Consider the following 14,689-nt stretch of genomic DNA (forward strand, 5'->3'; position numbering starts at 1 on the left):
AGGCTATTATTTTCAGTAGAGATTGGCTCAGTGTGTAGATAACGTTTGCATGCGATAAAGACTCCACCACCACGTACTTTATGATTAGCATGAGATGTACGATCTTTACGGTAGATATTATAAGAAGAGTCAATGACTTCTCCATCACGTATAGATGGATGGAGCCAGGACTCAGTGATGCATATGATATCAGACTGGTTAGACGACGTGTTGGTCAGAAATGCGCAGAGTTTTGTGCGCAGACCTCGAACGTTCTGGTAATATAACTGGATGAGAGATACTTTCTTCTTGTTCGTTGTGCGAGCGAAAATTCTTCTTTACAATCTTAGGCATACCATGGATATACTTTATAGTCATACTGTCGTTGCCGCTTTTTACTAGAGAGTCAAGTTCCAGTCGTAAATCTTTTAGGTGCTGTTGTTGAGAAGGGGTAAGATCAGCTTTGAAAAAGACTGCAGTGTTACTATTAGGTGGTCTGTATTTGATAATTGAGAGCGCATCATCAGCTGAGCGAGTTGTAATATGTAGCGCACGTGTACGACCCGGTGTATGTCGGCCTAGTCTGCGTAGCTTAAATTCAGTGGCAATGTTCGAGAGACAAGAAGGCAAAGCGGCTACTAGATTTGTCCTGTCGTCATCCAAACGATCTTTATCCATTGGTTTGACTGATTCCGGGATGTTTAGAGCAATTACATTGACTTTACGGCGCTCACGTTCCAACATTTCAGTGAAGATATCTTCCTTGCTCACTGGTAAGTCAGGCTTGGCATTGAGTTTATTATTAATTTTATTCTCTACTGATGAAAGCCTATCGTTAAGGGCAGTACATTTATTAGCGAGTATTGTATATTGTTTAGACAGATTGCTTACCTCATCCTTAAGGTTATTTACGCTACTTACGAATGATTTTTTGAGATCTTCAAATTTGCGGTCATAGTCAGAGGTGAAGCGATCAAAGTACTTCTGGAAGAGACTTTCCATTTCATTAGCTTGTGGCGAGATGTGTGTTAAAACTTCATCATTAGATAAGTGGCTGTCACATGTCCTAACACTGATATCATTGCTGCAGGATGAACAGTTCCAAACCGACTCCTTTTTCTTGATACTGATCGCTGTGGCCTTAAATTCCACAGATGAAAGGCCTGTACACCTAGAGTGAAACCAGAGTTGGCAAGCAACACATTGGATGCTGGACTGTACACCATCTCGTATCAGCTCAGAGCAATAACCACAAAATTGTGATGTTGTGTTTATTTTCTTGGGTGGCATTATTTATCGATGGATAGCACAATTTATATGTAACTAAGCAATTACTGTAGCCCTCCTTTATTTACGACGCACTGCAAACGGACTGCACATCAGCAATGCACCGTTGCCGTATATTTTGTTATTGGTTTTCTTCACGTTTTATGCTTTTATGTTATTTTCCTTACATTTAGTTGTTGTTTGCATCACATGCCCTCGTTGTTGTCGTGCTCAATGAGAAATACCGTTTGAAGTGACAAAAACTCTGTTTAGAAAAATTAGCAGCAACTTGTTTGCTTATGTACGCTTTATTAAATCTTTAAATAAAACAAAACTTTTGCGGTAGGTAGTATTTTTAACTCTTTAAACGTTGTTGGCTTTTCATCAATTTTAATTTTGGTTAATATACATTTGAGTTGAAAAGAAAATTGTATCGCGCAAATTGCCGTCTACACACGTCCGTTCGTATCGAGTTCCTACCTCAATACCTCTTACGTAAATAAAACAAATTATTTTTGATGAGTAGTAAATCTAGATATTTTCCATATCCTAAAAGTTTTTGGATTTTTAAGTCAAGAAGCCTACCCGTTATATCCGAGGACAGTACATTAAATTTTAATATGCTTTCAAATACAGAAGTTCCAAGTATATCAGGGACTCAAACGACAAGTAATAATAACAACATGAATAATATCGACATTTTTAACTCACTTAGAATTCCAGATGCAATCAAGGACCTACCCAAATTTGATGGTAATCCAAGATTGCTCCACGAATTCATTAGTAATGTGGAAGAAATTCTCCTTCACATTAGTGGAGCAGATAACACTCCTCATGGACTAATCCTCTTGAGGGCCATAAGAAATAAAACAGATGGTCAAGCCAACGAAGTCTTAAACATGTATGGCACATCCCTCAATTGGGATGAGATCAGAGGAAACTTGATATCGCATTATTCAGATAAAAGGACAGAAACATCCCTAATTAGAGATCTTCATTGTTTAAAACAATACGGCAAACCGATCGAAAAATATTACAGCGAAATAATGGAAATCCAATCTGTCTTGTCTAATAATTTATCTATCCATGAGTCCCGACACTAATGTAATGCAAAGAGAAATCTATTTTCTGAAATGTGCCTAAACTCATTTTTGTCGGGTTTACGGGAACCTATGGGATCTACGATTAGAGCAATGAGACCAGAATCATTGCCGATTGCCCTTGACTACTGCATCAGAGAACAGAATATTCATTACAATAGGTCCAATTTGAATAAACCCAAATATCCTCAATGGAGACCAAATTACCAATATAATCCATATCCTAAATATCCACAAAATTTTGTAAATAATGCACCAAGACAAGAAAATTATTACCAACCTAAAAGATATTCTAATTTTTCAACCAGACCTTACTATGTTAATAACAATAATTTGAGCCAAATTCAAACAATCAGAATCGTAATTTGTTACTCCAAAATTCCCAAGTACATCGCGAGAATTTTTCAAATTTTAAACCCAGCCAACGCTTCGATAATTTTTCGAGACAAACAAATTGGAGACAATCACAGCCTCCACCAGAACCTATGGATTTTCAAAATTTGAAAAGGGCACAAACAAATTTAAAACTAGCCCAAGCACTCAATTTAGTAGGATAACAAATAGGAATGAAATGAATAATATTAACGAATTTAGAAGTCTTCGAAATGAAAGCTCTGTCCCATGTCTTGACCACGCTAACAAGATAAACCTGGACCAATATGAAAATTACAATATTGACGATAATCAGGATTTTTTACAGTTAGCCTCAAGAAACAAACAGGATATATAGACTGCAATAAACATGGTAGTATTTTACCCTATATCAGTATAAGCTCTCCATTTGGCAGACAATTAAGATTCCTAATAGATACCGGAGCTTCTTCTTCATTTATAAACCCGGAATTTATAAATCCCTTAGATATCAAGAAATGTATTCCAATAACTATATCTACCATCTTACATAAATATATAATTGACAAGCAAGTGACATTACCTATTTTCAAAGAAATTAGGAAAACAGGAACTCTTACATTCTTAGTTTTTAAATTCCATGATTATTTTGACGGACTGTTAGGCTTAGATTTTCTGACAAAAATTAAAGCTAAAATTGATCTTGAAAATAAAATACTAATTACAAATAATATTACAATACCTCTTAAAATGAAACCAAATTTTTCCTCTGATAAATTCACCATAAAGTCAAATTCGAAACAAATCGTAAAACTAACTGACAGTCTAAGGAAGGAGATATTATGATAAATACAATAACTTTGGACAACGGCTTAATTATTTCTCCAGGCATATATTTTGCGAAAGACTGGTTTAGTACAATAGAAGTAGTTAATCTCACGGGGAATGACCAAACAATTTTCTTAGAGCAACCCCTGAAAACAAGTCCATATGATTCAGAAAACTTCGTCGAACTTAATAACTTTAATATGCATTGCAAATTAAACAGTGAAAGAATTGCAAATTTATCTGACATACTCCGAATGGAACATCTGAATGGCGAAGAAAAGCATAAACTTTTGAAACTATGTACTAAATATAGTGATATCTTTTATAGAGAGGATGAAAAGTTGACGTTTGCAAATGAAATAAAACACAGAATTAGGACGACGGACGATATTCCTATTCATACTAGGTCTTACAGGTATCCTTTCGTTCACAAAGAGGAAGTTCGAAGACAGATATCAGAGATGTTGGAGCAAGGGATTATTAAGCCGAGCTTTTCCCCATGGAGCTCTCCAGTATGGATTGTTCCAAAAAAGAAGGACGCATCGGGGAAAACGAAATGGAGACTGGTCATTGACTATAGGAAGTTGAACGAGAAAACCATCTCGGACAGGTACCCACTCCCGAACATATCTGAGATCTTGGATAAACTGGGCAAATGCCTTTACTTTTCGACTTTGGACTTAGCAAGCGGCTTCCATCAAATTGAAATGGATCCACGGGACATATCAAAAACAGCCTTTACTGTGGAAGGGGGTCACTACGAATACGTAAGAATGCCTTTTGGCTTAAAAAACGCACCCTCAACTTTCCAGAGGGTCATGGATAATGTCCTAAATGATTTAGTTGGAAAAATCTGTCTAGTGTATTTAGATGACATTATTATATTTTCGACGTCCCTCCAAGAACATATTGAGAATCTAGAAAAAGTCTTTCTAAAGTTAAGATGTTCAAATTTTAAGGTCCAGATGGACAAATCAGAGTTTATGCGAAAAGAAATTGCTTTTTTAGGACATGTAGTCACGACGGAAGGCATAAAACCGGATCCGACAAAAATAGAAGCTATCCAGAAATTTCCAATACCACGAACTAATCGTGAAATAAAATCGTTCATAGGCCTACTTAGTTATTATAGGAAGTTTATCCCGAACCTGGCAAGACTTGCAAAACCAATGACAGAATGCTTAAAAAAGGGCAGAAGCATAACACTAAACGCCAGATACCTAGAAGCTTTCGAAACATGCAAGAACATTTTAATGAACGATCCAATACTGCAATACCGTGATTTCACAAAGCCATTTTTACTCACAACAGACGCAAGTAACATTGCGCTTGGAGCAGTCCTTTCTCAAGGTCTCATAGGTAGTGACAAACCTATTTGCTACGCAAGTAGGACTCTTTCTGAGAGTGAGATTAACTATTCCACTATTGAGAAAGAGCTTTTAGCTATAGTGTGGGCAACCAAATATTTCCGCCCATATCTCTTCGGTCGTAAATTTAAAATAATTACTGACCACAGACCACTTACATGGCTAATGAGTCTCAAGGAGCCCAATTCGAAATTGGTGAGATGGCGCCTGAAGTTGGAAGAGTATGACTACGAGATCGTATACAAAAAAGGAAAATTGAACAGTAACGCAGATGCATTGAGCAGGATAAAATTAGACCATGATAAAACCGCTGATATAAATTTGTGTGATTCGGAAGAACTGTCTACAATACATTCATGTAAGGAAAATGTGAATGATGGCATACCAATTTCAGAAAAACCTTTAAATGAATTCAACTTGCAACTTTTATTAGAAAGATCTGACAAAAAACCCAGTATGACTGTTGAAACCATCTTTAGAAACAAACAACGTAGAACTATAAGAGAAAAAGAATTTTCTCAAGACACAATAGTTCAGATTTTCAAAAAATTTATACCCTCAGGTAAACTAACTGCCATTTTCTCCGATGAACCAACCTTCAGAACTATTCAACTGATATACTCAAAATACTTTTCAAATGGAAAACAATTTCGTATTGTCCGATGCACTAAAATCCTATCAGATGTAACTGACAATGATAAACAAGTTGAACTAATTCGTACCTGTCATGAAAATAGGAACCATAGAGGAATTACCGAAATTTATGAATACTTAAAGAGACAATATTATTTTCCCCTTATGCAATCTATAATAAATAAAACTTTAAATAATTGTGAAATTTGCAATACACTCAAATATGACAGACATCCACCAAAATTAGAATTCCAAGTTACAGAAACACCAAACGAACCTCTTCAAATTTTGCACATTGACATATATACTATAAATAGTAAATGTATTTTGACCATCATCGATAAATTTTCTAAATATGCGACAGGCTATACATTACCATCAAGAACAAGCGTTTGTGTGCTTAAAGCTTTAAAAACATTTATGAACCTTGCGGGAATACCTAAGAAAATTGTTTGTGATCAGGGTACCGAATTTACATCTAACATTTTTAAAGATTTTTGTAGACAATATGAAATTATACTTCACTTCACATCATTTCAACAATCCAGTAGCAACTCTCCAGTAGAACGACTTCATTCAACCCTAACTGAAATATACAGAATTATAATGACAACCAGAAAATCCAAGAAATTGGAATTAGATCACGAAGAGATATTAGATGAGACGTTCATAACTTACAATAATACAATCCATTCATCTACAAAATTTACACCATATGAGTTATTCTTTGGAAGACCGTATAACTTCTCAAGAGACATAAAATACGACAACAAACACGAATTTTTAGTTAAGTTAAATGAATTTAAAGAAAAACTATACCCCATAATTAAAGAAAAAGTTATGAAAGCTAAATTAAAAAATATTAGTCGTCTTAATAAATCTAGGAAACCTCCAGAGCGTAGGAACAAAGAAGAGGATATATATAGAAAAGAATGTAGGAGAAACAAAATAACTGCACGATTCTCAAAACATAAAGTATTAAAAGATAATGACGTTACTTTACAAACTACTAAAGACAAAAAATTACACAAATCAAAAATTAAACTGAGACCACGAAAATAATAAACAATTATTTACCTTTAGAATAGCCTTTGCTTATGGACAAGTCTTGGAAATACAAAATTTTGACGAAGACCAGAATATGATAGCCCTGAAGATTGGACACGCGAGAACGATTGAAAGTTATTTCAATTTCATTCATATAATAGACTTGGACAATTTTAATTCGCAAACTTCAAAATTAATTACTATCGTAGACAAATTTGAAAAAAATAGCCTTCTAAAAGATGCTGCTAAAATTTGTAAGATGAAACTTAAGGGACTCGAAAACAAACTACAGACATTAAATCCATATAAACGTACAAAACGAGGACTATTCAACGGCTTAGGCTCTGTAATAAAATATGTAACTGGGAACATGGACGCAAATGACGCTATGACTATAAATAAACAAATACAAGAACTACAGGACACAACATTAAATTCAAAAATAATAGAGGAAAATCAAAAAAGTTTGAATATACAAATGATACAGAGAATTAAAAATTTGACAGAGCATATGAATAACAATCAGGAAAGCATTACAAAATTTTTAGAAAAACTCTCAACAAAAACAACTAATCATATTCTAAAAGAAGACAATGCGCTATTAGAAATCCAATATATGAATCAGCTTGATTATAATATAGATTAATTATTGAACCATATCTCTGACATAATAGAAGCTGTAACGCTCGCAAAACTTGGTATAGTATCAAAGCTTATTATTCATCCAGATGAATTGGATGAAATAAGACACCATTTTAAATCCCAGAATATTGACTTAGTTTCGGACGAACACCTTTACGAACTTCTGGAACTCCAAGCTTATTATAATAATAGCAACCTAATTTTTAATATAAAACTTCCAAATTTGGCTAAAAGTACGAATTCGTTTTTCCATCTCATTCCTCTTCCTATGAATAAAACGAAAGTAATTAAAACAAAACCATACGTAAGTTACAATAACCACGAGCTCCAATACTTAACAGAGATTTGCCCAAAAATTGAGAACGTGTATTACTGCAAGAGGTCAAATGACTTCGAAAGCACCAATAATTCAACTTGTATCGCTAGAATCTTGAATAATAAAACATCAATATGTCCTGCGAACGATGTGGGGCCCACATTGAATATATTCCAACCGGAAGATAATTATATAATGGTTATCAACGTAAAGGGACTACCGATAACCACTGATTGTGGGCAAAACTTCACAATTGAAGGAACCTCCCTTCTCCACTACACGAATTGTTCCGTCACGATAGCGGGAACAACATATAAAGACAACCCTTCAGTCCATTGGGACACAATCTTCGTAGCACCACCAAATAATGTGCAAATAACAACAATAACAGAGACTTTAAGCCTAGAGAAGATCAAAGATTACAGTTTCATCAACAACAAGTAAGGAAGGGCTAAGTTCGGGTGTCACCGAACATTTTATACCCTCGCATGATAAAGTGATAATCGAGATTTCATTATCCGTCATTTACGTATTTTTCAAATATTTGTGTAAAGTTTTATTCCGCTATCATCATTGGTTCCTAATGTATATATTATACAGAGAAGGCATCAGATGGAATTCAAAATAGCGTTATATTGGAAAAAGGCGTGGTTGTTAACCGATTTCACCCATATTTTGTGCATGTCATCAGGGTGTTAAGAAAATATTACATACCGAATTTCATTGAAATCGGTTGAGTAGTTCCTGAGATATGGTTTATGGTCCATAAGTGGGCGACGCCACGCCCATTTTCAATTTTAAAAAAACCATGGGTGCAGCTTCCTTCTGCCATTTCTTCCATAAAATTTAGTGTTTCTGACGTTGTTTGTTAGTCGGCTAACGCACTTTTAGTGATTTTCAACATAACCTTTGTATGGTGGATGTGGTTATTATCCGATTTCTTCCATTTTTGAACTGTATATGGAAACGCCTGAAGAAAACGACTCTGTAGAGTTTGGTTGACATAGCAATAGTAGTTTCCGAGATATGTACAAAAAACTTAGTAGGGGGCGGGGCCACGCCCACTTTTCCAAAATAATTACGTCCAAATATGCCGTGTACCAAGTTTCATCATGATATCTCAATTTTTACTCAAGTTACAGCTTGCACGGACGGACAGACAGACATCCGGATTTCGACTCTACTCGTCACCCTGATCTCTTTGGTATATATAACCCTATATCTGACTCTTTTAGTTTTAGGACTTACAAACAACCGTTATGTGAACAAAACTATAATACTCTCCTTAGCAACTTTGTTGCGAGAGTATAAAAATGATATTACGAGATTAAGAAAGGATGCAATTCAAAGGAGAAACATAATAACGATAACAACATTGATACTCATCACCTTAACTATCACTTGTGTAACTCTGTTATGGAAAAACACCAGAATTCGGTATTATCCTTAGCCCACTGAAGCCGCTCTGTCTCCACCAACTTCGTTGTGGCCATCGCTCTACTCTAAGGGGGGAGGAGTTATATCGTCACATCAACCCCCACCAAAACCCAGAAGGCACCAATAGAATAATAAGAACATATCATTAAATTTATTTTATTATTTGAGGCATTGCAACAACTGTAATTAATACTTACTTCCTGTTATCAAATTTTGTGCAATTGTTGTTGTTTTAATTTTTACTGACTCATCAAATTTATTTTACTTGCTTGACTTCATAAGACACCAATGGAATAGTAAGAACATGCCATTAAATTTGTTTTATTATTTAAATCATTGCAAAAGTTGTAATTAATACTTGCAAAAATTGTAATTAATACTTACTTCCTGTTATCAACTTTTGTGCAATTATTATTGTTTTAATTTTACTGACTCATCAAATTTATTTTACTTGCTTGACTTCGTGTGGAATTGGTTTGAGAAATAAAAATTATTATTGGTGTAACCTTCGAAGAAACAAGGTGTTTAAAGTGTTTTATTTGAACGGAAGAAAGTTTGAGCAACATAACTACCGCAAAGATATTACCCTAGAATGTCAGGGTATAGCTATCCGGTCAGGCGATGTCGAGCTCGAAATATTTAAAATATGTATACATCTCCCCAGTTACATGTTGCCCTACAGGATATCACCTGAATATAGGCGCGCAACTTCGTGGCGAAAACCGTTTGGTACTAGGCGACTTTAACGCGCACCACGATCATTGGCATTCCTGCCTGTCAAATGATCGTAGGGGGATGGAGCTGGCGGAACTGATTGACGATTCGACATTCTGCACAATGAATGACGAAGCCCCCACCAGAGTTATGGGCACCTGTAACAGCTCGCCCGATATTACCATTGCTAGCGGTGGTCTCATAAATAGCATAACCTGGCAACCTATGCTAACTCTCGCATCAGACCATCTGCCCATAATTATCTCGAACGAGAAACCTCCCGATTTCGTTTCTGTGGGTAACCGTACCTTCTTTACCGTTCACTTCATCCCGGCTGGAAGAATAGCGGAAATCCGCCCCAATATCCCAGCCGCTTTAGCTAATAAGCGCGACACCTTACGCCATGCCGATCCCGGGGATCCCCCATTAAAGGATCTCAATTTGGAGATTCGGCGAATGGTAAATCAACATAAGCGGACGAAATGCATAGAGCACCTGAAGTCATGCAACCTCTCCACCGGTGTGAGTAAGCTTTGGGATACTGTCAAAGCTTTGTCTAACCCGAAGAGACACGACGACCGAGTTGAGGTTCAATTCAATGGTCATGCCTCTTCGGACCCGAAGAAGTGCGTGAGCTACTTTAGCCGGCAGTTTACACTGCACCCTTCGGTAGACAAAGCCAAGAGATGTGTTAACCGACGGCTGCGCAAAATGCCAAACGGCTGCGCGCCACTTACTTTCACCGATGAGGAGGTTCAGAGTGTTATCAACAAAGCAAAATCCATTGGCCCTGATGGAATCAACATGCTAATGCTAAAGCATCTAGGCTCGACGGGAGTAGGCTATCTCACCAAGTTGCTCAATCTGTCGCTGACAACTCTTCAAATACCCGATGTGTGGAAAGTCGGAACAGTGGTCCCACTACTGAAACCTGGGAAACCCGCCAACAAAAGAGAATCTTATCGACCGATAACTCTGCTCTCCCCAGTAGTGAAGACACTTGAGGCCTTGCTACTCCCGACCTTCACTCACCGCCTGAGCCTAGCCAGCCACCAGCATGGATTCCGAAAAGTGCACAGCACCACCACAGCACATAGCGTCATAAACGCTCAGATAGTTTGTGGCCTCAACCAGAAGCCACCATGCGAGAGAACGATCCTCGTAGCGTTGGACTTGTCAAAAGCTTTTGACACACTCAACCACACAACGCCATTGCAGGACATTGAAAAAACCACGCTTCTTCCGTCAGGGTTAAAGAGGTGGACCATGAACTACCTGAACGGTCGTCAATCATCCGTACTATTTCGATGTGAAACATCCGAACTGAGAAGAATTAAATTAAAGAATTCGTATACAAAAAATTTTCGGGTGATGTTTAAATATATATCTATAAACCCTCGAAATTTCGCTTTAATTATTTCTTTCCCGCCCAAACAAAAAAAACGTGAAGCCTCTAAAGCGGCTCCCCCACTTAAAAATCCGCATTTCCAAAACTCAATAATTAAGACATTTCATACTTTATTCTTATGTTTTCTCCTATAGAAATAAAGATAAATCAATTGGTAACAATAAAACAACTCGATTTCTTAACTTACATTTCAAATCTGTGTGCGATTTTCTTCTTGCTTTGTTTCTGACAGCAAAACCGATAAAATTGGTTTCAGTGACATCCAAAACCAATACAAATTCTGTTTCGAATATCAAACCAATAATGTCTGAATTCATGACCCCTACTGCTTTTTTTTATCGGTTTCAATTCTGATTCCGACAACTATCAGATTCCACAACACCGCTGATTACCTGATTTTGATCTGTACCTTACAACGATCTCAAATTTTTAGTATTTAATAAGTTTTGTGATTCAACCATATGTATTCATTAAATTAATTTAATAATAATAAATAAAAAAATATATAAAAAAAAAACATCGGCCCACTCCGAGATTAGCAGGGATAGTTGTCAAATTAATTGTAGTTCTTTTTTGAGGAAAAAACAAAAAAAAAATGGCGAACTTTCACAAAATGGCGAACTTCCAAAAAATGACGATTTTATTTAAAAACCGATTATTTTATATAATTGATCGTGCTACTTTTTTTAATGTATTTTTTCGAAAAGTTCATTCAAAAACAAAAATTTTAAAAAAAGGTCCCCAAAAGTCAATTTCTACAAAAGTTATGGCTATTTGAAAATAAAAAAGCCTTTTTTTTTGGAAAATTCATAACTTTTTTTTGAAGTTGGACAAAAAATTTTGAAAAAATTCTCAAAAATGTTTTTCAAAGGGTAGAAAAGAATGGATAAGTTTCAGCAAAATCTAAAGGCGTCGGGTTCAAAATTGGTCGATTTGGTATGGAATACCCCATTTCATATAAACCTTCCCCTTCAATCACTCTATCTATTAAAAAAACCGCATCAAAATCCGTTGTGTAGTTTTAGTTTTAAGCATACATGGGGACAGAGAAAGCGACTTTGTTTTATGTTATGTAGTGATGATAAGCTGACAACAAAGTAGTAAGCCTTTCCTTTTTCGCTCTTGCTTCGCCTCGTTGGTTGGAAGGGCCATCAGAAAATCCTTCGTGCTCCAATATAAAGTTATGAAGCACGAAACAAGAAATAATAACTTCCTTGCTAACTTAATGTCTTGGGTTTCTAAAAAATTTAGTATTCTGAACTATGGACATACTATAACCTGCTTCTGGACAGAAACCAGTCCCAACATTTAAGCGATTGTAAGCCTTTATTCCATAAATGTTCGAGCATATAGCGTAATTTCTGAAAAGTGGAGTAATAATATTACTTCGAAAGATTTTTGCATTCTGAAATGGCAATAATAATATCGCTGATCTGCGCCCACGCCCCGACGAAAGAGAAGGACGATGTGACCAAAGATGCCTTTTATGAGTGCTTGGAGCGCACTTATGAAGGCTGCCCCCGCCACGATGTCAAAATCGTGCTTGGCGACTTTAACGCCAGGGTGGGCAAAGAAGGTGTCTTTGGCACTACGGTCGGTAAATTCAGCCTCCACGACGAAACATCCCCTAATGGGTTGAGGCTGATTGACTTCGCCGGGGCCCGAAATATGGTTATCTGTAGTACTAGATTCCAGCATAAGAAGATTCATCAAGCTACCTGGCTGTCTCCGGATCGAAAAACTACCAACCAGATCGATCATGTTGTGATAGCCGGAAGACAAGTCTCCAGTGTTTTAGATGTGCGTGCGCTCCGAGGTCCTAACATCGACTCGGACCACTAACTTGTTGCAGCTAAGATCCGCACCCGCCTCTGTGCAGCAAAAAACGCGCGCCACCAAACACAAGGAAGGTTCTGCTACTCGGCTTGCACTCCTGCTCTCTGAGAGCACTCGTCAACAACTCGGTATAAGGGAACTGTGGGACGGAATTTCAAACTCCTTACGTACAGCTGCAACCGAAACCATTGGTTTTCGGAAAGTGCAAAAGAACAGCTGGTAGGACGAGGAGTGCGTGTCGCAGCGGAGAGAAAACAGGCTGCCTACCTCGCAACGTTACGATCGACCACTACACGTGCGGGATGGGATAGATACCGAGAGTTGAAGAGGGAAGCGAGACGCATTTTTAGACAGAAGAAGAAAGAGGCTGAAATGCGTGAGTACGAAGAGCTTGATAAGCTGGCCGACAGGGGTAATGCTCGAAAATTCTACGAGAAAATGCGGCGGCTTACGGAAGGTTTCAAGACCGGAGCGTACTCTTGTAGAACCCCCAAAGGTGATCTAGTCACTGATGCCCAGAGCATACTTAAATTATGGAGGGAACACTTCTCCAGCCTGCTGAATGGCAGTGAACGCACAACACCAGGAGAAGGAGAACCTGATTCCTCAATCGATGACGATGGAGCAGACGTTCCATTACCCGACCATGAAGAAGTCCGAATAGCAATTGCCCGCCTGAAGAACAACAAAGCGGCAGGGGCCGACGGATTGCCGGCCGAGCTATTCAAACACGGCGGCGAAGAATTGATAAGGTGCATGCATCAGCTTCTTTGTAAAATATGGTCGGACGAAAGCATGCCCAACGATTGGAATTTAAGTGTGCTATGCCCAATCCATAAAAAGGAGACCCCACAATCTGCGCCAACTACCGTGGGATTAGCCTCCTCAACATCGCATATAAGGTTCTATCGAGCGTATTGTGTGAAAGATTAAAGCTCACCGTCAACAAACTGATTGGACCTTATCAGTGTGGCTTCAGACCTGGCAAATCAACAACCGACCAGATATTCACCATGCGCCAAATCTTGGAAAAGACCCGTGAAAGGAGAATCGACACACACCACCTCTTCGTCGATTTCAAAGCTGCTTTCGACAGCACGAAAAGGAGCTGCCTTTATGACGCGATGTCTGAATTTGGTATCTTCGCAAAACTAATACGGCTGTGTAAACTGACGTTGAGTAACACCAAAAGCTCCGTCAGGATCGGGAAGGACCTCTCCGAGCCGTTCGATACCAAACGAGGTTTCAGACAAGGCGATTCCCTATCGTGCGACTTTTTCAACCTGCTTTTGGAGAAAATAGTTCGAGCAGCAGAACTAAATAGAGAAGGTACCATCTTCTATAAGAGTGTACAGCTGCTGGCGTATGACGATGATATTGATATCATCGGCCTCAACACCCGCGCCGTTAGTTCTGCTTTCTCCAGGCTGGACAAGGAAGCAAAACAAATGGGTCTGGCAGTGAACGAGGGCAAGACGAAATATCTCCTGTCATCAAACAAACAGTCGTCGCACTCGCGACTTGGCACTCACGTCACTGTTGACAGTCATAACTTTGAAGTCGTAGATAATTTCGTCTATCTTGGAACCAGCGTAAACACCACCAACAATGTCAGGTTAGAAATCCAACGCAGGATAACTCTTGCCAACAGATGCTACTTCGGACTGAGTAGGCAATTGAAAAGTAAAGTCCTCTCTCGACGAACAAAAGCCAAACTCTATAAGTCACTCATAATTGCCGTCTTGCTGTATGGTGCAGAGTCTTG

General features: G+C 37.9%; 2 protein-coding genes and 1 long non-coding RNA gene across 3 annotated transcripts in view; 1 reads left to right on the forward strand and 2 right to left on the reverse strand.

Annotated features, from left to right (window-relative positions):
- The window catches only part of LOC126764140 (brix domain-containing protein ZK795.3), a 49,122-nt gene that overhangs the window by 17,015 nt on the left and 17,418 nt on the right, over nucleotides 1-14,689 (reverse strand). The gene's annotated exons all lie outside the window — the stretch shown is intronic.
- On the reverse strand, nucleotides 1,245-1,712 carry LOC126764255 (uncharacterized). The gene is made up of 2 exons (XR_007667830.1): nucleotides 1,434-1,712; nucleotides 1,245-1,340 (listed from the first exon to the last, which is right to left on the reverse strand). It is a non-coding gene; the product is annotated as an uncharacterized LOC126764255 (long non-coding RNA).
- LOC126764152 (uncharacterized) lies at nucleotides 9,762-11,024 on the forward strand (the record flags this gene model as incomplete). The annotated part of the gene is made up of 2 exons (XM_050481949.1): nucleotides 9,762-10,281; nucleotides 10,771-11,024. Coding segments are annotated over exons 1-2 (774 nt in total), but the record flags the coding sequence as incomplete, so codon positions are not given.

The sequence above is a fragment of the Bactrocera neohumeralis genome, unplaced genomic scaffold (assembly GCF_024586455.1).
Source record: "Bactrocera neohumeralis isolate Rockhampton unplaced genomic scaffold, APGP_CSIRO_Bneo_wtdbg2-racon-allhic-juicebox.fasta_v2 cluster09, whole genome shotgun sequence".
Taxonomy (NCBI): Eukaryota; Metazoa; Arthropoda; class Insecta; order Diptera; family Tephritidae; genus Bactrocera; species Bactrocera neohumeralis.